At 41.0% G+C, this 24,810-nt stretch overlaps 1 protein-coding gene across 5 annotated transcripts in view; it reads left to right on the top strand.

The window, feature by feature from the left end:
* Positions 1-24,810, top strand: part of COL4A6 (collagen type IV alpha 6 chain) — a 110,293-nt gene that overhangs the window by 57,591 nt on the left and 27,892 nt on the right. For 4 of the 5 annotated variants that reach the window (XM_041485270.1, XM_041485273.1, XM_041485269.1 and 1 more), the window contains 10 exons: positions 11,609-11,743; positions 12,912-12,956; positions 18,500-18,616; positions 19,366-19,434; positions 20,302-20,337; positions 20,777-20,839; positions 21,470-21,505; positions 21,641-21,682; positions 22,525-22,617; positions 23,615-23,668. In XM_041485270.1, the coding sequence (XP_041341204.1) occupies positions 11,609-11,743; positions 12,912-12,956; positions 18,500-18,616; positions 19,366-19,434; positions 20,302-20,337; positions 20,777-20,839; positions 21,470-21,505; positions 21,641-21,682; positions 22,525-22,617; positions 23,615-23,668 (690 nt within the window). Of the gene's footprint in view, positions 1-10,908; positions 10,973-11,608; positions 11,744-12,911; positions 12,957-18,499; positions 18,617-19,365; positions 19,435-20,301; positions 20,338-20,776; positions 20,840-21,469; positions 21,506-21,640; positions 21,683-22,524; positions 22,618-23,614; positions 23,669-24,810 lie in introns of those variants that run through there. The other variant, XM_041485274.1, reaches the window with a different exon arrangement.

The following is a 24,810-nucleotide window of genomic DNA, read 5'->3' as shown; positions in this document are numbered from 1 at the left end:
TCAGAACAATATGGCTACATCAACATAACAAATAAAACCTGGGAGATGTCAGTATTTGCTGTTAGAAGAATATGTATGCAAAGAGGAGAAAAACAGAAAAAAAATTGAATACCTACTATTTCTTAAAAAGATAAAAAGGGAAATACATTATTTTGGTAAAATGTGGTGTCTCTCTACAGACTTTTCCTGATTTCCATCATTATCCTGTCCTAGTAACTTCTGAACTACTAAACTGACTTAGCCAAAGCTTGGAGTTGCCAGCCCTCTGTAAGCTACATTGGGGTAAAGACTACTTTACTCTCCTCAGTTTCTTCTAGACATCAAGATTAAGGCCTACTAAAGGCTTCTGTTTTTTCAAGTGAAGAGCAGTGGATAAAAGGCATGCAATATCCTTAAGGTGTTTTAATTTATGCTGTTACTACAGGCCTTTTTTCCTTGGCTTTATTTTTAATTCTTCTAGATATGTAACTTTAAAGCATTCCAAAAACAATCAGAAACAATTGCAGCTTTGATTAGCAGCTGAATTAAAACAACTGATGAGCTACCCTACCTCTCCCTTTGTCTTGTTGGCATGTTTGCTTAACTGCAGGATGCATTCCTAACCCTTGGGCTTTCCAGTTCTGCTGGGTGCAGTGAAGGCCATTTTCTGGCTTGCCATCCATCAGAACTGGGAACACTTTCACCTTTTATTTTGAGGAGGAAGAAGCTGCTGAGCTGATATGGAAATAGCAGGCTGGTTATTGTCTGTGAAAAGCTGCTGAGACCTGTGTGCAGGACAGCCCCAGTCAGGCTATCCTGTCATCATGCACAGATCGCTGATTATCACACAGCAGTGTTTGTGATCTTCTGCAGAGCTGCTTCCTTCTGTCTCCCATCAAGGCCCAGTGAGCACAGACCGTGACAGGTAAAATCTTCTTCCAGACCTCAGATGCTCCCATACAAAGAGCCATGCTTAATCCCTGGCCTAGTGTGTAATTTAGTAATCTGCATGGTCATGAATTCCAGGGATATATGGGCAGGAAGCGCAGAGCAGTGTGGGTAGCAGAGCAGGCCTACAGAGTCATTTAAGTCTTTGTTGTATTGTGTAGTGAGGGATTTTGGGGACAATGAGACCTGTCTGTCAAAGATTAAGCAGACTGGAAGTGTGGTTTATACCAACAAATGAATGAAGCTTTTTGGAGTGTTAATACAGCCACGCAGTAAATGTCCAAGGACTTAAACATACAATTTATGTGATGACAAGCAACATTGGAATAGATCATTTATTCTATATACCTTAGCCAGTGGGAATTCAAGTAGGTGAAAAGTTCATTTCCGTCCTTACCTCAATCAATATGCAAGACTTATATAGGACAAGTGAAAAATCCTCTATTTTGTTCTCTCTCAGACTTTGGTTCGAAGTTATTTTTACTAATTGCAGTTTATTCTCTGGCACTGCCAGTAAACCAGCTGCTGACTGACTGGCGCTTATGTTATCAGGCACTGCAGTGAAATTTTGCCTGGACCCGCTCTGCTTAAGCCCCTGGAGATAACTGGAATCTGGCCAGATGTTATGTTAGTAGATATGCAGAGCTCTGCTACTCTCCACTCCTGCTTTGGCCTGTGTATTTCCAAGCAATGTATAGATGAGAATTCACAGACTCCATTTTTTCCTTTAAAGTGAATTGTTTACATGTTTGCAAAGCTCCCCTCGGCTCTGCTGTGTAACAGATCTCTGGGAAAAGGTTTTGTTCTAAATCTGCTATCTTGAATAAGCATGAGATGGTTCCCATCTGAGTTTTAAATCTTGACTAATATTATCTATTCCAACAGATACTGTTGGTTTTAGCAGAACCCCGTGCAAGGAAAGCTACTCAGACCTTTCTGAAGTGCCAGGAACATGCTGGGAAGGCTATGGGAGGCAAAATGTAGGGGAAACTGCTTGCAGAGAATCTATTGTTCGCTGCTGACCCTGTACTGGCCAGATCTGTGCATGGCCTACTTTCCCCGCCTGCCTTTCTAACTAGAAGCATCCTTTGGGGCTGAATGACCTTAGTGGATAATGAGAAGTTTTGCTGTGCTTCTGCCTTGTAAACAGAATGTTTAGCATGTGGAACATGGTCTAGTGACTAAAATGGATACTTTTTCTAAAACATGTGTAGAGGGGCTTTTTTTGTTGTTGTTGTTTGTTTTGTATTTTTTTCTTTTCCAAAAAAGAGGCTACTTTGTTCACTAGACAGCTAATGTTATACATGATATGGTAGTAAGTTTTAGAGGCAGTCATGCTGCATGTATCACATGCCAGGCTCAGACTTGCTTTCAGAATTACATTGTACTCAGCACTAATTTGGTTTTAATAGCACAAACACTGACTATCAGACAGGGGAAAGGACATAGTAGTGCATCAGTAAGAACAAAGGGAAAAAGACAAGATTGTTTTTCTGGAACATTGCTTAACTTACAGCAATTTACAGATACACATTTTCTGTGTGACAGTGAAATGCCATAGAATAATTAGATTAGAAAAATAATAGGACAATCCAGTATGATAAAAGTGAGCCAAAAAAGCAGTCATAAGATTGTTGTCCAGAACAGGTTCCGCTGTGACTTGGATTGCTAGCTAGGATAGAGGAAAGGTTCAGGTTTTAGATTCAGTTATCTCAGCATTTTACACACTTTTTCTCTCAGGAATTTGAGACAAATTGAGAGAAACTCCTAGAAGCATAAATGGATGCAGACATTTAAATCTGCTTTTAGAATAGCAATGTTACACTTGGGATCCAAATCTCTATTGTTCATATTCTAATGATACACTTTGCATTCTGCAGACACAAAGAACACAGTAACAATAATTGAAAAGTTTTATTTAATTATGATATTATTACCAACTGGAAAACCACAGCTATGTTTTATTCCAAATATGAAAAGAAATCTGTATTATTTTAGTTAATATTAAGTAATCGCTGCAAAAATTTCACGTTGATATTTAATTTATTGCAAAATTGTAATTGATGTGAGCAGCCACATTACTGACTAGAATATCTGCAGATAGACAAAGAGTAGAAAGCAAATATTGAGCACCTTTTATGAAGATTCAAAGACAAGCTGTTAAATATAAAGATTGTTCTCTTAGTTATTAATTTTGCAGCATTTAAACCAAAATAAGTTGTTCTGGTTTAGCTGGAATACCATGAGATGGTTGACAGCAACACAGGAAACTTCTGTAAGAAGGGTGAAAAATAGGGAATCCATCCTTCCTTCCACCTTCCCTTCCCTTCCCTTCCCCTCCCCAAACCATCCTTCCTGCTAAGCAATAGCTGTTCTAGGGAAATGTGGTACAGGCACTCACTCCCTGCTAGATCTACTCTTTGCCCACATCCCTGTTCAGTCTCTGAGGAGACACTAACTTTTCATAGCTGTTGCTTGCAAAGGGGAATTAGACGTTTTTAAAAAAGGGTTTGTTGTAAAGGAAAGAACTGGAGAGGAGCCCAAAGCAAATTAACAGATCTGGACACAGCAGACCCTGCGGAGGTTTGGAGTCTGCTCGGCTTCAGCATGTGGCTGAACCCTCCCTGCCTTTCTAGATACAATGTCCTTTTAATAGTCTTAACAGGCCTGACACTGGCAGGATTTCACTTGCTCAGTACACTACTTAATACAGCTAATTTTCTACTGACAACATTTTTTTGCAACAATGAATCTTCTGTCACTCGAGTCCATGGGGAAGGCAGATTGGAAATGCCAGCCAGAGGCAGGGGGAGCAAGTTCATTGTCACTGCTCACTTAAACAGTTCTTTAGAAACACACTGAGATTTTTTTTTTGGTTTGTTCTTCGGGGTGCTAGGGAAAAGTGGAAGGGAAAATAACACAACACTGTGTTGTCCTTTCCTCATGAGCCCATAGCAGATCCTTGAATGTTGTTGTGTAGGGGATATCTTAAGGAGAGTCAGAAGCTGTGGGTTTGTGGGCAGCTGTCCAGATGTGGCTGCCCACAAAGTTACTATGATTGAACATCTGTTTTCCCCAGGAGACACATCTAATATCTACGATTAGTGTTGTATCTTCCTCAGTAAGGAGTTAAGTAAGACCCCTTGAAATTGTTTGTGAACAATAACTTGCTGGATCTTACCAAATGTGTGGGAGAGATGATAAATATACACATTTATGCACTCATGGCCATGAGAGGGGCTGTGACCCTCACTTGTCATTCTACCCATCCCCCTTGTGTGGACTGACTGCCAAGGAGCTGCCGCTTGGTCATTTCCCCTGCCGTGCTCTCACCAGAGATGGCCTGTGTGCATCCCGGGGAGGATAACACTTTGCATGTGCTACCTTGTCTGCTCCCCTGTACAGCCACCAGGAGAATGGAGAGAAGTGCTAGGGAAACCCGGTGTTTTCTTCTGAAATAACTAACTCTTTTGTATTAAAATTCAGCTCAGGACTTACTCTCCTGTCAAGAGATGTGCACAATACTCAAATTCTCTTCCTTCAATTAAGGGCAGGAAAATGTTATGACAGCTGCTGTCCTATGTGAACAGGTCGGGGAACTGTAAAGGCTTTCTAAAACATTTTTTAGAGATTAGGCACTGAAGGCTTGAGGGAGAGAATATGAACTGAGGTTGCAAAAGACCATAAAAATCTCATAAACCATTCAAACCTTTGGCTGTACTATGTTCTTTTGTTAATTGAAGTCAGTTAGACCTCACTTGCTTCAGCATTTTTGCTAAGTTTTCATAATCGAATATTTCAATATAAGCCCTATTTTTTGAATGTTGATGAATGTAATGTAGTGCCAGAGCTCCAAGAGGTGCAGCAGCAGTTCCTGCTTGTTACCTCCTCCTTCATGTCTCATTTCCTCAGCTGCCTCTAATTCAGGCTTAAACATCTGCATGATTTCAGAGGAGTTGTCAGTCTCATGTGCTGTCTACATGAATTGTTTTCATAGGTGTATGAAGCTTGTACTGCTCTGCAATTTGAAAGCACAAAAAGACCCTAAAGATATCAGTCAAGGTAGCAAAAAGAGTTTTAGCTGTGGCAAATGGCAAAAATTTAATCTCAGATGACCAATTATCACCTGAGGCTCATGGCCAATTGGCTTAAACAAACAGTGGGTAAGCTGGGGATTCAGGGGTGATCACCTCTGCTCTGGTGATACTCTGCAATGCAATTCATTGGGATCTAGTCTCTGCAAATCTTTTTTTCTGCTCAAAAAAAGGTATAATTTTGACTGATCATGAAAAAGGCAAATAAATATAATTCAAATACCTAATACAGCTCATTAAAAATAAGCTTTAACTCATAATTTTCATACCTTATTTGTTTAATTGAAATACAATGTAAGCCATCACTCTGCTTTGTAAATCCTGCTGCTTGTTCTTTATTTTAAAAAATCCCCATAACTCAAGTCTTTCTGTTGCTGTAGTGCCCATCATTGTGGGTGTTGCCCGTGACTCCCTCCTGTCTGGAGCTGAGCACAGGAGGGCTGTGGCCTCAGTGGTGCTTCTCTCACACAGCTGTTACAGCCCACAGGGGATTTCACAGACTTTCATCTTATCTGTGCTCTCCGTGGCCTGGAACCTTTCCACAGGAGCTTATTTCTTATCTAACTTGGACATTTCACAACATCAAAGCAAAAAAGCAACCAAAGTTGAAGTAATGCTTTTTCACTTTCATACATTTTTCATAGCTGCTTCAGAAAGTTGTGAAGTATAAAATGGAATAATTACTCTCAGTTCATATTGAGTCACTCCTGGCATTGTCCATGGTGGGGAAAAAGATGACAGTATGTGGTCTCTTTGTGTGTTTTAAATAGAAATAGCAAATATGTGGAATTGATTGGATCAGGATGTTTCATTAAAGCTTTTAGCTGGAAATCAAGCTTTCTAAGGAGCAACCTTTTAATAGATTTAAATATCCAATTAAAAAAAAAAGATATTCTTAAAAATTGTCTAGAGTTCATATATGGTTCTGTATTTATAATGTGGTAAACCATCCTTTGCAACTTTGTTACTGAAGTATGGGATTCATCAAATGATTTGTGGAATCCAATTTCAATAATTTTTAAGCAGTTAAAAAATAGGGTGTAAAACCATATACACACACACACACACGTACATACACATGCACACACACACTTTTTATCACCTAGATTTTCTACTTGCAGTCATGTCTAGTCAGGCTTAGATAACAGAAGTATTTTTTGAAAATGGATTTTATCATATGAATTAAAATTTAAAATTGTTATAAGACCCAGCCTGCTGTTGCCCATTACTACATTAAAAGATTGATCCTGAGATGACCAGAGCAGCCTTGACAGTCGGCAGTGTGAGCATGCCAAAGCATAAATAGAAAACTTCTGAAAGGCATACTAAAGAATTTCATATGGAACATGAAAAAAATTGTCTCTTTTGTTAAAATTAAATGAAAAAAAAAATTCACCCTAATACCCTTCCATAAACAGAGAACAAAACAGAAAAAAACCCCCAACAATGGCATTTTTGGGAGGATGCTGAATGAAGCAGGATTGTTGCACAGGATTTTTTCTTGTCCATTATTTCTGTGTGCACATACAGGTTTTTGTATTCTTCTCATGCTGTGTAGGTAAAAAGCTATGTAGAGGAGCAATGAATTGTATGACAGAAATAAAGGAGCCATTTTAAACTTAGTACTTCCCCTAAGTTTTTAGAAGAAAAACTGAAGAATAATTTTCTTTAAAAGTACAAAGCGTTTTTCAGTAGGGAGAATAATTACTTACTCTGGAATGTGAGCAGGGCACTGGATACCTGACCTGTAATTTAGGAAAATAGTGAAGGGGTTTTCATCAGTAATTATTACTATTACAGTAGAACTGTGGGGCCCCAGCTGAGAGCAGGACTCTGTTGTGCTGCTCCCTGTCTATCTAGCAAGAGAGAACCACGGCTGTGGGAATCTTGCTGTGAAGGCAGAGTAGACTGAAGAGGAGAAGGGAGGAAATGGAGGTGGAAAGCTGAAGGCTGGCCCAAGGCTGTGCTGCTCACGGTGGACACGGCTGCCTTGCACTGGTAAGTCACTGACAGAGCCCTCATCTGAGTTCAGGGAGATCCCTGGGTCAGCTTTTGTAACCTGGTGGCTCTCATCAGAGAGAATGTCACTGGCTTAAATGGGAAATGCAATCTGTGTGTGTGAAAGAGCATCTTGAGGGACCAGTCCCTTGGACAGGCTGTCCTGTCCAACAGGAATCAGGTGAATGAAGATCTTCCTTAAAAGTTTCAGCCTTAGAGTATGCAGTGTATGAGAACATGCATTTTTAGGGCCAGAAGGTAATGAGTTAATGGATGGCTGTTTGGTTCACCTTTATGTCATCAAACAAGCATAAGATGCTTCGAGCTACAAAGCACTTGCTCATGAATTATTTCACTAACAATCTTTTGTGTGAATAAAACATATTTTATGGGGCAAATAATGGGTGAAGGAATAGAGAATGTGAATAAGAACCTTTTAAAAAATTTGGTCGCTGAAATCTAATAGAGAAGGAACCACATGTTAATTTCAGAAGACATGAGCATATTTAAATTCAGTTGCTCTTTTCATACACAGGACCTTAATTTTGCTTAGAAAATGAATGGTGCTTTGCTGCTTGAAATATGGCAGTGTACAAATTTACCAACAAAAGTAGGAGTCAGTTCTGCCCTTCCTGATCAGTAGTATTTTCTGCTTAGTTACCAGAGCTGCTAGATTTATCTTAGTGGGTTCCAGTGTTTTTTATGGTGATGAATCACTGAGTTGGCATTTGACAGTGACTTAGGCCAGTTGAATTGTAAGTATGTACTTGGTTTTTTTTTCCCCCAGAAATAAGGGGCCTATCCAGTGGTTCCATACCACTTCCATGTGTGTTCCTTTACACAGTGACAAATCAAACAGATTTACGCTTTATTCTCCAAGCTCACAGAGGCAATGGGAAATAAAAGAATGTTTGGAATTTGCAGTGCTATGTGTAGCAGCTCTGCTTCAGTGGGCGAAAATTTACGTGGGGTATTAGAGTTGGCAAAAGGAGTTGGGACAATAGAGAAACTGTGATGTGCTGGGTTGTGCAGCAGCAGAGGCCCCATCATTACCCATTGTTCAAGTGACACCTCATGACACCCTGGGACAGAGATGAATTTAAAAGGGTATAAGGGAGAAGGTACATGTTGTAGAACCTTTTCCATCTTGAAGGACACTGCCGTCAAATTACACTTTCAGGCTGTTTGGTTTTACTGCCTTCTGCAGTGTGGTGACTCAGAAGCAATGGGAGGTTCCTTTTCCAGGCATTTTTTGCTCTTACTTACCACACATTGAGAATGGAAAGCTGAATATCTGAGCCAGCTGTGTATCTGTAATGGTTTGCAGTGGATATGTGCATAATAGAGATGCACATGATTAATGCTGATCCTGTGACACAAACTTGGTCAGAATCCAAAATTAGCCATGAAGATGCCCAGGTATATAGAAAAATAATGCTATTTTTACCAGCATCATATTCATTACAGACAGGCATCTCATTTAGTGCTGCTGTATTGTAAAAGCCTGGTGCACAAATGTGTTTGAGAATGCAGGTCATAGATTTCACATAGGAAATTCTAGTGGGCATTTGAGAGAACATTCACAAGTCACAGTAATTTCATTGGCTTTGTTATTGCTTGGTGTTATTAGCATTCTATAATTTTCCTGTTTTTAAAAACAATTATCATACATCTGGGAAACCAAACCACTTGCATTAATTGCTAATGGGTTTTCTGCAGGCTACTGTGTAATATATGTTGAACATTAAAGATTAAATATAGGGAGCTCTGTTGATTCATTGTAGTTTCTGTTTGATGTAATCCACATTTTGTATTTCAGCTTGTCCTCACTACTAGGAGTTGTTCTATCCTTTTTATCCTTGGGATAAGTAAGAGCAATCCTGGTGCTAAAGCACAGTAAAGACTAGGCAAGCACATTGAGGTCAGACAGAAGTTCCACCTGGCACTGAGCTCTGTTTTACCTTGTAGTAAAACCTGAGTCTTCATTGTGCTGTTATCCTTGAGTTGCTCCTGCATGCCACTGTGCCTGCTCTTTAGAATGCTCTAATCTTGGAACAGTTCATGGGAGTGCTGCTGAGTGACGAAAAATACTGCTTTTTTAGCAGTGAAGGCAAGTCCTTTGTTTCAGCATAGAAAACATGATTTCCATCCACACAGACTTCAAAAGAAACAGTGGGAATTCTTGAGAGCCTGATTATCATGGCATAATCACATTATCAGAGAGATTAGAAGCACTTTACTGTGTCCTTATGCTTTAGTGACACTCCAAGGCACTGGAGAAAATCTTCAAGTGCTGTTAAAATCTTTCCTGTAGGGCACTAATACAGGAGAGAGCCCTGAATGGGGCTGTGGGCCCTGAAATCACAGAGAACATATTTAATTCTTTTGTCACAGAGCTGCTCATCCAAACACAAGCTGAAGGTGTAGTTGCTGGCCTTTACTCTCCAGTCTAGATATATTTCTCAGAGCCACCTGCAGCACAGCAAAACAAAAGCGTCCTAAAATGTTAATTCCCATCAGTTCCAGTCATTGTGAAACACTGTCATTAACCAGGCAATCAAGCTAATGGAACACAGAAGTATTAGCAATTCAAACAAATGAGGAATTCACAGTGTGTTTTCTCTACAAACTTGGTGGGCTCTTGGATGCCATTTCTTTTGTGAGAGGTAAGTAAGACTCTAAGTGTAACTGTGCCCATTTTCAGGTTATGCCTCAGCACTGCTGTGGTGCCTGGAGGTAAACAGTCCACAGTCCATGCTGTGTAATTGAATTGTTGCCTGAAAGCCTCTGAATTGCTTGTGATTATGGGAAATTCAGTCTCAGCATTAACTTTTTTAAGTGAGAGCAAAGCACGTGATTTTTAATGTATCTTCTTGTGTATGGTTGCCAAGGACAGCTGAAGATTTGGGGATTAATGTTCTGATTATATAGTTTCCAATATAAAGGATTCCATTGATAATTAGCCCAGAGTGAAGAAAGCTAAAAATAATCAACATAAAAGCCTTTTCAGATGTGAATCTGTGCCTCTGGAAGTGCACACCATGGACAGTGTCTAGACAGAAAAGGTATGAAATATCAAACATGCACTTGACCTCTGTTAAAAGGCCAGGAAGAAACAATCACAACAGAAACAGTGATATGGGAGAATTGTTGCAGTTAAAAGAAAACTGCAACAACAGTGAAGAAAGACACATGGAATATGGGAAAAAATATTTTAGCCTAAACAGGTACTAAAAATGATCCTGAAAAAAGAATTTTTAAAATCATGTACAATTTGTTTCACTTTGCTTGATTTTAAACATGTAACAATGCATTTTTAAATTAACAGTAAAAGTCTTTTACCTGCCAAGCCATGAGTCAGGGCTTTGTATGTCTCCAGCTGAGATTGCTAAAACACTTGCAGCAGGGAGCTGCATTCCTTCTGCTGTTTTACGGAGTTAGGGAAGCAGAAGGGAAGCACACTTCCATGGACATGAGAATTAAAAAGAGAGGGATTTATGTGGTGGAATCATTAAGGTGTGGGATTTAACTTCCTCCTCTGTTCTATTTTGCTGTAAGTCTCGATCCTTTACGTGGGTAACTTTGTGTAATGAATGATTGCCTTGCCGGCGGAAAGCATAGCCATGAACCGCATTTTCTGGTGACACTGTGGGAGCTTAGCGCGGTGTCTGTGCTGTTCTCTGGACACGGCCCAGAAGTGAGCGCGGTAACGCCGGGCCGGGCCGGGCCGGGCCGGGCGCTGTGAGCGCGGTAACGCCGGGCCGGGCCGGGCCGGGCCGGGTGCTGTGAGCGCGGTAACGCCGGGCCGGGCCGGGCCGGGCCAGCCCGCGCAGGCCTCGCCCTCTGCCGGCCGCGCCCGGCACTGCACCCGCCGAGCGCGCCGCTCCTCCTGCGCTTGGGATCCTCCGGGGAAAGGGGAATTCTGCCCGTGACCCGCACACTGAGGGGCTGCGGTGTGTTCAGGGAAGGGCAGCAATGCAGCTGAAGGGTCTGGGGCACAGCTGTGATGGAAGCGCCTGGTGGAGCTGGGCTTGTTTAGCCTGGAGCTAAGGAGGCTCGGTAGGGACCCTATGGCTTTCTGAAAGCAGGTTGGGATCGGCCTCTTCTGGGCAACCAGCGATCGTGCGAGGGGAAATGGCCTCAAGTGCCCAGGGAGACTCAGGCTGGATAGTAGGAAAAATTTCTTCACTGCAGAGTGGTTAAGAAGTGGAACATAGTGGAGTCACCATGCCTGGAATTGTTCAAAAAATGAACAGATGTGGCACTTGGTAATATGGTTTAGTGTGCATGGTGATATTCAGTCAAAGGCAAGACTTGATCTTGGAGAATCTTCCAACCTTAATGATTCAGCACATCATCACCAGACAGTTTAGGGAGGTGGTTGTCCTTTTCTACTCTGTGTTGGTGTGTCCCCATCTCGAGTCCTGTGTGCTATTGTGTGCAGTCTTTATCTGAAAATTAACAGGGAAAACTTTAGGATGTCCTAACTACCCAGAGAGGTATCAAATTTCATTAAAGTTGATTTGGAAAGAGTAATTACAGAAGAGTTTGTGGACATGATGCATTGACTTGTTTTTAATGTATATTAGGGTCGACCAGGACCAATTGGGCTTCAAGGACCAATAGGAGCACCTGGATTCAGTGGCCCAGAAGGTTTGCCTGGAGCAAAAGGTGAGAGAGGAGCAGTGGGCCCTCCTGGACCAGCTGGACAGAAAGGTGACAAGGTAGGCTCAGCAGTGACTTTTCTGTCCCTGCAATAGTTCTATGACCTTGTGTATATTTTTGAGTGAATAAAGATAATCTTGGGCTATATGTCCAGGGATAAAAATACAATTGCATTTCAATAGTATCTTTAGAGAATTGTCTGCATTTATTTTTGAATAAGAATATAGATGCTAAAGCTACTAAACAGTGTAGCCATCCTGGTAGGTGAGCTACAGCCAAATGAGTATTGCTGTTGCAAATAGTCTGTCACTTCACATGCCCAGGGGTAGATGGCTATTATTCACACTCTGTTCAGGGAGACATGGGGCTGGTTCCTGTGCAGAAGATCCTGAGCTGGTGTCTAGAAAAGCAAAAAGAATGGGTACTAAACAAAATCTGCAGTTTGGTTTTGCAGGTGCAAAGATATTTCCAACAAAAAGAATACAATAAACTACATCATAATAAATAGAGTAGCCCATAAGGTGTAGGTGTCAATGAATGCAATGTGCAATATTGGAAACAATTTCTTTGCACTGAAAAAATAAATTTATTCCAGAACTGTTTCTATCCCCTGAAATGATACATATGCAATACCAGCACCAGCATGCCATAAGATACTCTCTCTCTTCATCCCTTGTGAGAGAAATATATATTTTACCTTTCCCAAGCAAGAACAAGTAAGGGAATTCTGCTTGCACAGTCTGTTTTGCTACTATTCAGAGCAGAGCAACAAGGTGTAGCAATTACTTGCAGCTTGGGCAGTCTGTAGTTAATGCAGTGGTCTGCATATCTCTGGGGGTCCTATCCAACTATAGACAGAAAAATATGTAAGTTTTGTTGAAACTCTTGGAAAGACAAGGGTTAAATTTACAGCAGGTTGTTTATTTTCCTGGCATCTTGTTTTCCCCAGATGTGCAGTAGGAGATTATATTTTTAGTTTAAATTGCCTGATTAAAACATTCCTGAAACACTCATTTGGCATCCATTCAAGCTCAGATGCTCAGTTCCTGTGTTCACTGACCCCTGTGGTCAGAGGGAATCTGCCTGTGATAGTTTGCTCCTTTTGGTTTGGAAAGCAGAAGTCCAAGACTGAGAGTGTTGGAGTGAAAAGTATGGTGATTGAAATCACAGGTGATTGAAATATACAGACCAATGAAGGGAAATATAATGTGTACTCTTTTTCTTCAGGGTCCAATGGGAGTTCCAGGATTCCAGGGCATCAATGGGATCCCAGTAAGTTTGCATATGTAAATATAAATCAGCAGAACAGCACATGCATAGTGTACCTTGCAATTGTTTGCCTCTATCTGGAGGAAGATGGGCATGTTTGTTAATCCACCTGGTGATTCCATGCTGTTTTGTAAGACAATAGGAAGCTGATACGTATCAGAAAGTGAACCTGAGTTACATGGGGATTGTTTGCATGATTGATTAACTTTTCTTTCAGCACCATGTTCCCTCAGCACTGCCTAAAAACCCCTGTTTCATAAAATCAAAGACTTGCAGAATGGAAAGGGACCTCAGGGAGTCAACCAGGCATGATCAGCTGTTCTTCAGGCCATTTTTAACATGTGTTTCTTAACCAGTTCTTAAAACCTTGTTATGATGGAGACTAACTTCTCTATTAGAAAAGCTTTGCTAATGCCTAACTTCAGTCTTTCTTTCTGCAGTTAAAACTCTTAGTTCTCATGTTACTGATCAGGGACACAAAGAGAAGATTGTTCACTTTTGCTTTGTAGTAGCCTTCTTGTATGTGATAGCTGTTACCAGGTCTCCCTCAATCATCTTTTGCTATGACATGAATGAAAACAGTGATGAGAACTGAGGCTCTCCAGGTAACCCTTAATTCCCTCGTAGGTTCTAGTCCTGGTTTAGATCAGGTGACAGGTAGGTAGCCACTTTCCCGACCATCAGGAACTTTTTGTTTCTTTCATTCTTTAGAGCTTTACATTCTAGGGACAGTTTATAAAAAAAATATGTGCCTAGAGTGTTTTGGCCAGCTTTCTTTTGCTTGGTTTCTCCAGTGATTTTTGCAGAGGTATCTTGCTGTATCTCAGGGGAACTTTAACTGGATCTGCTTTAGAAATTGCCCCAAATTTCCTTACTCTTTCTACACTGTTTGGCTCATCCTACTTTCTCCTTCTGATATTAGTATTATTTTATTTTCTTGATGGAATTTTTCCATCATGTGTGTCATTGTGCCTTCAGACTATGCTCATACTCTTTCTCATCTTCCCTGCTTTCTCAGATGGTCAGGAGCTCCAACAATTGAGCTGTGTTTTCTTACTTCATATCAAAAACTGAATAGTTGTGATAGATTGGCTGAAAATCAGTTGGCCTTGTAAATGAACTTGTTTGATTCCAGTTCCTTCCTGCCCTTGTCCTTTAGTCCCCCTCTGCTCATCCTTGCCTGTTTTCTCTCCTGCTCTACTCCCTTGCTGCTATTTTTTTTCTTTTACCACCAGCCAACTGTCTAGGTCTGAAGAGAACAAGCTGTTCCCATAATACTTAATTTAATTGAACACATTGTGGGAACATGCTGTTCCCAGGGTGTTTTTTCAGATGAGGCTCTGGAGAAGGGGATTCCCAACAATGAGGGGAGGCAGAGATAGAGCAGCAGCCATTGCCAGGTAGTTGGCAGCGACAGGCATTCCAAGGGGAGAGCAGGGAGGCAGATGAGAGGCTTCAAAGCCTCCAGCATATGCAGATCTACTCTGCTTTGTAACATTCTGCAGGTGGGTGAATGGGAAAGAGGCAGATTTTGCTGGTCATGAGTAGCAAAGTGCTCAACACTGTGGCTCTTCTGTGCTGCAACTGCAGGGCAGAAAAAGGGGAAAGGGAAACTTTTTCATACTGCTTACATTATAACCACTAAGATAAATGCTTCCATTGTAGGGTGAAAATAGCAACCACCACTGCTTGAGTAAATATTTTTACTGTTGTCATTACATTTCAGGATAGGGAGCAACTTAAGTTTTTTTGTGAAGTGTATACCAGTATAGGCACTTCATATGGATATGTGGAATGTACAGCAAAGGAGAGAACATGTGTGTGTGAGAAAGATGGGAGAAGTAAAAAGATTTTGCTGTCTCTGCACATCCAAATATGAAGAGAGATTCTTTGTAGAAGGCAGGTAAGTTGGTGTGGGCAGGTGTAGTTTAGTCATGGCCATGGGCAAGGCCCTTTTTCAGAGGGGAATCCCACTGCTGACCTTAAGGGAAGTGGTATTCCACAGAGTTCCCTTGGGGAATGCTGGTGGCAAGTAAATCATGTTGTTGCAGCTGGCCTGACTAATCTCTTTAACCTAGTAAATACAGCAGCTACATGTGTTTATTGCTAGACTTTCATGTTGTGCTGTAGGAGAAGCCCTCAAATCCTTAGCCCTACTTGGGAAGTTTATTTTTTCTTATTGAACAAGATTCAAGGACACCTCTGGCAAAGGCTGGAACTGAAGCTGGGAGATGTATATAGCTTTTCATGAATTGTCCAAGGAGTTCTAGAAGGAAATACTTTTATGATAAGTGAGCCCTTGTCTGTGCCATGGAAGCCAAAGCTGTATGAAGAGGCAGTTTTGTGACCTTCCTAGAGTAAATGCAAGCACTTGGCAATGGCTGTAGAAAGGCCACTTGCCTTAGCAACCCATGAAGCTGTTTATTCAATTAGTTTTGTATTCATCCCTAATTGCATTTGTTTCTCTGTGTTTAGTTATTTATTGAGCTGCCCTATTGGGATTGCCTTTTCCCTGTTTGATTTACAAAAGAGGCCCCTTGGGATCACAGTGTCAGTGTACAGCAAGAGTCAGATAAAGGAGGGCCCAGATAACCAGTTCAAATTTCCTTATCTGTCTCACACCAAATGCCTCCTTTTGTGAGTACAGAGAGCACAAGCATCTCTCCAGCCTGTGTTTTAACTCAGGTCTGTAAACTAATCACCCTGACATGTATAAGTAAAGTCTGTGAAAGTCTTGTGCCTTAGTCAATTGAGGTGCTTGTGTTCAATTGGCACATCTGCCAAAACAGGAATTAGAGGAAGTGAGAGCAATGAAACTATTAACCACCACTTTTGCAGGTCAAACCAGCTCTTTAAATCAGTATTTTAAACCCCTGGGAAAAAGCTTCTTTTAAGGTAAGCAACTCTCTAGGAAGTCAGTTGTGGGTGTTCAGTATCTCCTCAGATAAGGGTCCTAAAGCAAAATATTATGAACTCTGATTGCAGATTAGCTTTAAAGTAGGAAATGCTGTGGATTGTTTTCCTAAAGCAAAAGACACAGAATGCGTGTGTGTGCTTGTGTGTCAGTCTATGTCATGCTTTGGCACAGAACCACAGACACGGATGCCATGGGATTAAGTGACAGGGGCACAGATTTATTTAGCACACATAAGAAATCACTGTGATCAGCATATTTTGTCCTCTCTCTGTAAGCGCTTCTCACATTTTAAGAGGATACCAAAGTCCTTTGGGCCTCTTACAGGCTGTCTTGGTCTGAGAGTTAGGAGATCTCACCCAAAGTGTTTCCCAGGACGTGGCTCACCCAGCAGCTGCGTGCCACGGGCTGGCTCTTGGCCAGCAGGAAAGCTGGAGCAGCTTGGCTCCCTGTTGTCTCAGTCTGAGGGGCAGATGTTGGCCCTTTCAGCCTTGCAGCTGGTCACCTTGTGCTGTAACCAGATATGTGTGCACTTCTCCCACGTAGCTCCTGATCTTGTTTATGCTGTAAACCAAGTGAAAGACCTGGTAGGCAGTGACAGCTCTGGCCTCTGACTCTGCAGTCACTGCCTGTCCTGTCAGAGACTTGATGCTCTTGGCTATGATATCCTGCATGGATCAAATTAATTAAGTAATTTCTAAGAGAAAAATCTAAGTGGCAATAAATTGCTGCTTCAGCCTATTCCAGTTGCTTTACCAGGGCCTGGCAAGTCCCTGCTTGCCCACCACATGTGGTTATTTTGACAAGCAGACTAATCATCAGAGCAACTGGTGCTGTTAATTCAGTGATCTCTGATGGTAATACTTTAGGATGACTTCATTCCATTCCTTGTTAAATCTCAAATTTATATTTGTCTGGGTGAGCTGCCTTAATCATGCAGTTGAGACACACCTGACATTGATTCAGTTTGTACCTTGTTGACTGACAGAAAGCAGGTCAGGTCCCTCTCGATTTTGTTGGCACAAATCTCAATGCAGTTGCCAAATGAGCTGGACCAAGGACTTCATCTGACTGGAAATTAACCCCATTAAGAAACAGACCAGTTATTTCTCTGCTGTGTTTGTTTCCTACCCTGCCAGCACAGGGGGGAGGTACGTGTGAATAAGCTGCAATGTGGAATAGCTGTCCTGGCAGCAGCTGAGGCCAGTGATCAGCTCAAGTAATTACATAAATATGGCTTAAGTTGTTCTGCATCCTTGAGAAAATCACCCTGCTACTGTGTGTCCTGAGCTTCCCATCTATAAAATTAGGTTATAGCATTCCCACATTTTTTCAAGGTATTTAAAGATCCTTAGATAAAAAGCTTTACATTACTGCAAAGTTCTCATTGAGTTTCTTCTCAGTATGTATCCTATTGGCTCGGACTGGGAAGACCTTTGGTGTTGCAAATGTGCTTTATTTTAAGTGTCAGGCATGAAGAATTGCTAATGTTCTGCTTTATCTCCATTTTATCCATGTTTTTTTTTTACTTTCCTAATGTGAGTCATAGCTTGCTTAGTGCCATATCTTAAGGACAAATCTTTGGGATCAAACAAAAGTACTTTTGGGATGAGTCAAGATCACTGTGTACAGAGTGGGGAGAGAACTGTCAAGTTACTGATACTATCTCCATAAGTTTAATTTTTCTTCTTGCCTTAAAACAATGTTGTTGAGTGCCACAGGACTCACTTATAGGAAAAGCAGTGCAGAATCAGGAGCTGCCTGACACTTGGGCAATGTGACTGACAGTTCTGCCTTTCTGCCTTCTGTCCTCATATACTCATGTGGCACTGAAGAAAAACCACTTGAAGTCCCAAACTGTGATCTCCTTTGCACTAGTACCATGCTGAGTAAACTCCAGTCAAATTAGTATATCTATACCAGGGCAAAAGATGTGAGAAATCAGAATTAGGTACAATTGCATTTTGCTCTGCTTACTTCATAATTGGCCATTGCAAGTACTTTTTTTTAATGTTGTTAGTTTAATTGGATCTTTCTCCCAGTTGCTTTGCCTAAGGTCTTATGTTTAATATAACAAATAAAGCTGTTCTGCTTGAATGGACTGATACTGGAGCTTTAACATCTGTTGATCTATTAAAAGAAGGAATCCACACTGGAGAGGAAGAGAAGTCACTGAAACTCCAAGAAGATTTGAATTATAAATGCTCAGTATTGTTGAGTCTGCCTCTGCCCTTTCTTTCACATGAGCAGCTCCCATTCCTGGTGTCAGGTGCACCCTTGCGTGCTGTTTGACACTGTAACCATACATGTGGTTCAAACTGCTGTGGGATGGTCCCTTTTGGGACCTACTCATGCACAAGTTATGTACTTCAGAAAACTATCCCTTGGAGAAAAAGGTAATCAGATCAATGAAGCCATTGTTTTAGGATTTAACCTTTAGGGAGGATAAACAAAGCTGGCTGAAGAAGCTTGTTCTGTTGCACTCTGCCATACGCTGAACTTGGTCAGGAGTTGTGCAGTTCTTTTTGTTGGTGTTGCCATTTGGAAGGAAGATCTCAGTTTTCTGAGGACAACAGTATTACTGGCAAATAACAGATCTTGTTGGTCATTCTCTCTCTTTCCCTTTACACAGGGTCACCCTGGGCAGCCTGGACCCAGAGGCCCGCCTGGCCTCGATGGCTGCAATGGCACCACGGGGAGTCCTGGCTTTTCTGGACCCGATGGGTTTCCTGGCCTACCTGGACTGCCTGTACGTCCCAACTCAGATGTGGTGTTCTGTCATCACTAAACCAGGGTTTGCTTTTTCTGACATTGTTGGAGAAGTAACTGCCAAGTACTTAGGAAGATCCCAAAATCTCCTAAGTTTATTAGAGTTGTTAGAGCTCAGTTTTCTTATCCGCTTTATCCTGTGGGTAAAATCCCCTCCCTCACCTGCTTCCATCGCTGCTTTGGATACAGCCCAGGATATGGGAGGCTGGCTGGGCTGCAAACTCACACTGACAGTTTCTCATCCACAAGTACCCCAAGTCCTTCTCCAGGGATGCTTTCAATCCAGTCATTGCCCAGCCTGAATCCGTGGTTGGGATTGCCCCAACTCAGTTGCAGGATCTTGCACTTGGTGAGGTTTACATGGGCCCATCCCTCAAGCTTGCCAGGTCCCTCTAAATGGCATTGATGTTTATGTGAGTGGGGGAGTTATACCACATCAAACAGGTTCAAATAGGATCTAAGGTTGTGAAAGGCCTGAAATGAAAGGGAAATCTAATATAAACAGGAAAATATCAGAGAAAATGTTTGCAGAACCTTGTATTCCTAAAGCTCCAGGAACTCTTTAGTTCTCATAATAGCACAGCTTCTCTGACAAAGCAGCAGTGGTACTTTTACAGTTAACTGGAGCCAGGAGTTTGCCTTGTTCATTATGCTAATTAGAGAGTCTTTAAAAACTAAAGCAGTATTTTTTCAAGAAATTAATTTTTTACGATTTTTTTTTTCTGACAGGGTCGTCCTGGCCCAAAAGGCCTTAAGGGAGAACCTGTTTTTGCTCAAGGCAGTCTTAAAGGAATGAAGGTAAGCCTTGTCATCACACAGGAGAAAATGCAGTACAAGAAACTCTTTGATGTCCCACAGGTTGCCAGGCTGATACGGCAGTTTTGATTGCTTGTGGTGTCAGTCCTGTGTGTCTGAGTGCAGAGCTGTGCAAAAGGCCTTGTAATAACCTCATTAATGGCAGCACAGAATACTCTCAGAACCTGGAATTGCTTGGTCTTTGAAGAGATCTTACTCATCCCATACTGGGATGGTGAGACATTGCTCATCCTGTTATTGTTCAGAGCATGTTACAACTTCTGCTGTGAGATTCCAGCTGCCTCTCAGTGTTTCTGGTACTGGAAGGTACTAGAAATTTCAGTCACATTCTCTGTTTCATACATGCTTCATTAAATATTGAAAATATTGAAAAAATCACTCTGTGATATAAGGCCTCTCACACTGACTTTGCTGGTCAAAATTAGGAACTCCTTTAAAATTCTATCTACATTATATACACTCATAAGTTCGTAAAAGTTAAATAGGTCTTTATTAATTTACTTCTGTAATTATGGGAAATAATTTATTATTATGATGATGTGCTTTTGCATATTTTATAGCAGTCATATAATAAGAGCTTTTGTAGTGTATTTTAAGTGGTTTTGTAATTAATATTTTTAATGTCACTTTATTTTCTCTTGTTACACATAAATAAAATGGTTACAATTTCTCTAGAGGTCTCCATTACCCAATTCAAATATAGAAGCATAGATTTCAAGATATTTTCCTATTTATACTTGATCTAATATTAACTAACATCAAATATTTATATTTATATAAACTTGGTGTTCCTTACAGTTTTCTGCAATAATGTTGTGTAATTTTTATGTATGCATTTATGATTTTTAGGGTGAAAATGGTCTTCCTGGCCTGGATGGGGTTCCTGTAAGTTGTTTAATGTGGGGCATAATGATTTTAAACAGTATTAAGTAGGTACATTTTCAGGTATTGATTCTCAAGGACCCTATTCAAATTAGTGGGAAGTGTATTTACATGTGTGATACCAGTAGTGTAATCATTCTAGATTTATAAGGGTATGAGTGGATCCAGGTGATGGTAGAGGAAGTCCAATTTTTCCTATTACCTATCTCCTTATTCCTTTTTCAAATCAAACTCCCTTCTACCACTGAACTTTGCAACTTTGATTTTCAAAGTACATCTGATCATATGAAATAAATTTTAAAGTTTATTTTAAATTTAAAAATGTTTAAATTGGCTTACTTAGCTAGGGGATATTACTTAATGTTTCCTGAGGCTCACTTTGGGTGGGGTTAGATGGGGTAAATTTTACACATCCTCTATTTGTCTTCTGTTATTTTTATAGGGCCCAAAAGGTTTTCCAGGTCCAGTAGGTCCTGCAGGCCCTCTAGGATTACCAGGTTTGCAGGTAAGAGACCTTAGCCATTGCACTTGTTGATAGAACAGTTCCAGCTGTTGGCAGTTTTCCTTCCCCTTGTCTCTGTTTGTGTCATGGCAATGAGCAAGAGTGGCTGTGCATCTGAAAACACTGAGCACAGCTGACTTCCAGCATAGGGTGCTCAGTGTTGGGTAGTTTAATGTGATCATGAGAGCAAAGGCTCCTCTCTGGGCATCCAGAGCAGCACACGAGGCTCCAGCAGAGCTCTGCAGGGCTCTCTGCAAACACAAACACCTTGTTACACTGCTCTGAGCACTGCCTCATCCCAGGGCTGGGGGAATGGGCTGACCTCTGGTGCTTGGAGCCTTTGTTGCCATGAGATGTGTTAGAGCTGCTTTTGCAAGATCCTACAAGAGAATTTCTGTTGGGCACAGGTAAAACCAAACTACATTTTTGTTGGGTTTAAGTTGAAGTTTTCTCTTAATTAACCATGTTGCCAAAGAGCTGTGCTGTTAGAGATGTGATGACTTGAGAGCATGTGTGTTCCTTTTGCTTTGAAGGCAAGAAAGTTGAAGTCCCAGTGCAGATCCTGCATTACTCCAATTGTTTCCATCCTAATTAAGTCAAAAGGAATAAAATCTTGATCTTGTTTACATTTAGGGTCCAGTGGGTCCCCCTGGGCCACCAGGTCCAAAAGTAAGTAGCTACCTTTCCTGTTTTCTTTTTACACCTAATTTTTGGGGTTTAACAGTGCTGTGGGCTTAGATAATAGGTGTGTTGTTGTTGCCATTGTTTTATTATTCATTTATCCATGGTTATTTTCTCTCCTAGGGTAACATGGGATTAGGCTTTCAAGGAGAGAAAGGAGAAAAGGTAAGTGAAACTTGTTTTATTATGGAAAGAGCATGAAATAATGCTCCAGAGTTCCATCACAGCTTGGTCCTCTAGAAAGTGGCTAGATTCTAGCATTTTCTTCTTTTTCTCTTCTTCTCTTGGACTGACTGGTAGTTCAAATACTAAAGAATCTTGCTGCTTCTTTATTTATTGGTACACTAAAAAGGATGGGAGCCTTTTCTGAGTGAAGAAGGGGAAATCTCAAGTCAGTGCAGTATTTTTGTGGTTATCAAGACCTGAGGTCTTGATCTTTTGAATCTCCACTTCTCAATTTCTTTGGACCATCAACTGTTGTATTGAGTTATTCCAATGCCTTCATTCTTCCTGGCTTTCCTTACATTCTTTGAGTCACTGGTGTGTAACTGGTGTGGAATTTATAGTCTCACTGTCCTAAATGGGCATCTTGTAGTCAGAATTTACACAGGCTTCTTCAAGGTCTCAATCTGGGACTTCATTCTGCTGATGTTGAAATTGGTTCTCTGCCTTCCACAATTCTAATTGTTCATTCTCTTCTTTTTTTTTTTTTATTTCTCCCCAAAGTTTTTCTGCAATGTTTTCCTATTGATTCAGTAGCTGAGGCGTATTTTTTTCCCTTGGCATGTTTTAGATCCACAAGGCTTTGGAAACAGATGCATTTTGTTCATCCTGATTTTCCATCTGATCTTTTGATTCCCATGACCAAAGTCCCATGCTAGCATTCAGGCACACAGATTTATATACATGAGATATAATTGAAGTGGTTTTTCTTCTAATTTGTAGGCCATTTCCATAGAAAATCAAACATGGTCTGCTATGTTAATATCTTCCTTTTTTGTTTACAGGGTGATGTGGGGCTGCCTGGACCTCCAGGTCCCCCACCATCCACTGGAATACTGGAATTCATGGGATTTCCAAAGGGGAAGCAAGGAGAAAAGGTCTGTAAATTCAGTTTACAAACCCTCTCCCTCTCCATGCTCTTTCATTCAAGAATGAACAAAATTACTAAACAGTGAAAGCTGTTATATTTCCAAATCAAAATAATTTTCTGTGCCAGTATATTCTGTCAAATGGTTATTGAATAAAAATATTCATAGCTCAGAGCAGTGTGGACCACCAGAGAATACACACCTCTCAGAAGAAATCTGGAAGCTATTTAATGTTTTTCAACATTAATACTAAAAATAAGTGAACTGTAGTTTGTTCTTGTTGAACTTGTGAAATTGTGTCAGCTGGAGCAAAAATGTCAATTTAGAAAAATAAATGGAAGCTCCAGCTCTTTTGCTTTAGTGCACACTACTCTGAAATAATCAGATTTTTTCACCTTTGCATTGTTATTACTGAGATTGAATTTAGGTCATCAGTGTTTTTATAAAAGCTTTGTGGTCCTTCAGTTAAAGATTCTCTAGACACTTGAAATTGAGCCATACTGAGTTAATCTGAGACTTATACAGGCTGGTTTGGGAGCCCAGTCTGAGCTTGCCTGAACCCCTGTATAAAGTCATGGGAGAGATTGTTGTACTTGGTCAATTTACATTAGTGTGAGCTGAGGCTCAGGCAAACCCCATTCCTTTGGGCTCGCTCTGGAGTTTGTAAGCAGAGTTGTGAAAACATTGCTGTCCCATCATGTGCTGTTTTGCTGCTCTCACGAGGCACTGCATGGTGCAGTTTCCCAGCTGGTGCTATGAAATGCCCCTGGTTTGGCCTGTAGCAGCTGTGGGCAGCAGAGCAGCAGTGGCCAGGCAGTGGCCAGGGAAGCACCAGCTCTGTGCTGAGACCTCTGATGCAGCACATGGTGACACAAACCCAGGCCCCTCGCTGGCAAACAGAGGACACAGCTTTGCTTTAGGTGTCAGGAGCACGGAGGGCGGACAGGGAAGGTCTTGCTTTCACAGACACAGGGATTTATTGTGTTTGTCTCTTGCCCCTTGCCAGGGAGAGCCAGGTCCTCAAGGATTCCCTGGAGACCAAGGATTGCCTGGCATCCCGGTAAGGACAGAGGAGTGTTTTAACACCTGCCCAATAAGGCTTAGGTGGTTCAGCAAACTCTGAATAGCTCACAAGGCCTCTACAGGAGTTTCTAGGCACCAGAGAACTTTGAAAATCTGATAAAAATGTTCACAAGACACTTAGAAGAGTGCAACTGTAATCTGATAGTTTTTTGTCGTGTAGGTACAAAGAATATAATGCCATCCTGCTACAGACTTGCAAAGCTGCCCAGATTTCAGTACCTGCAGCCTGCTGTTTGCAGACCTGCCCAGAGCTCTGCCCGTGGCATGGCCACTTGATGGCAGTGTTCCCTGTCCCACAGACATTTTTAAAAATCCTATTTTTCCCCTTTTATTATATCTAAATGTATATTTATTATTGTTATTATATATTGTTTTTATGTATTTTGTATTGTTATTATGTATTGGTTTTATTTTTATTATTGTTATTTTACTTTAAAGCTGTAAAGCACATGCAGATCTTTCTTTCTATCCATATACACCCAGTTAAAATGAGCTGTTTGATATGAGTGCTAATCAACTCAGCATGGTGTTGCATCTTCTCTATATGAATTAAGAAAAACAATTTATCCCTGAATTCCAGAAAGCTATTTCCCAGCTTAAAACATTTTGTAAACAGAGGCTGTTTCAATAAGTTTAGGGAATAAATATTTTTGGGAACTTCTGACTAATAAGATAAATTGTTTGCCAGTTTCTTCAGTGTACAGATGTTCTTAGGAAAAATACGTGCAAGAAAAACCTGTACATGAAGCACAGTTTGTTATTAGCCTTTCTGGACATGTTCCATGCTTAGCTTTATGCATCACAAGAGAGCCATTGAGGCTGGTGAAATTGAACATATGTACAAACTTAACCACAACTGTAAGATATTTTAAGATTGAAGCCTGGAAATTGCTTAACTACTGTAACTCTTGCTGAAATTAAATCCTGGTGTTCTATCTCTGGATTTGATACTTCTTGCTGACTGGGAAAGCCACCAAACATTTCCATATGTTGAGCATGAAAATGCTAGTTTTGTGTCATTCATGGGCTTTGGAAGGGAAAAGCATGCTCTGAGCATTCCCTTGAGCTGCTGCTGTTAAGAAACAAGACTTGTAAGAATTTCTCAATGTAGAATAGAAT

The sequence above is a fragment of the Pyrgilauda ruficollis genome, unplaced genomic scaffold (genome assembly GCF_017590135.1).
Source record: "Pyrgilauda ruficollis isolate IOZ18807 unplaced genomic scaffold, ASM1759013v1 scaffold7, whole genome shotgun sequence".
Classification (NCBI taxonomy): domain Eukaryota; kingdom Metazoa; phylum Chordata; class Aves; order Passeriformes; family Passeridae; genus Pyrgilauda; species Pyrgilauda ruficollis.
Note: the sequence above shows the minus strand (reverse complement) of the source record. Positions and strands in the feature narration are given on the sequence as shown.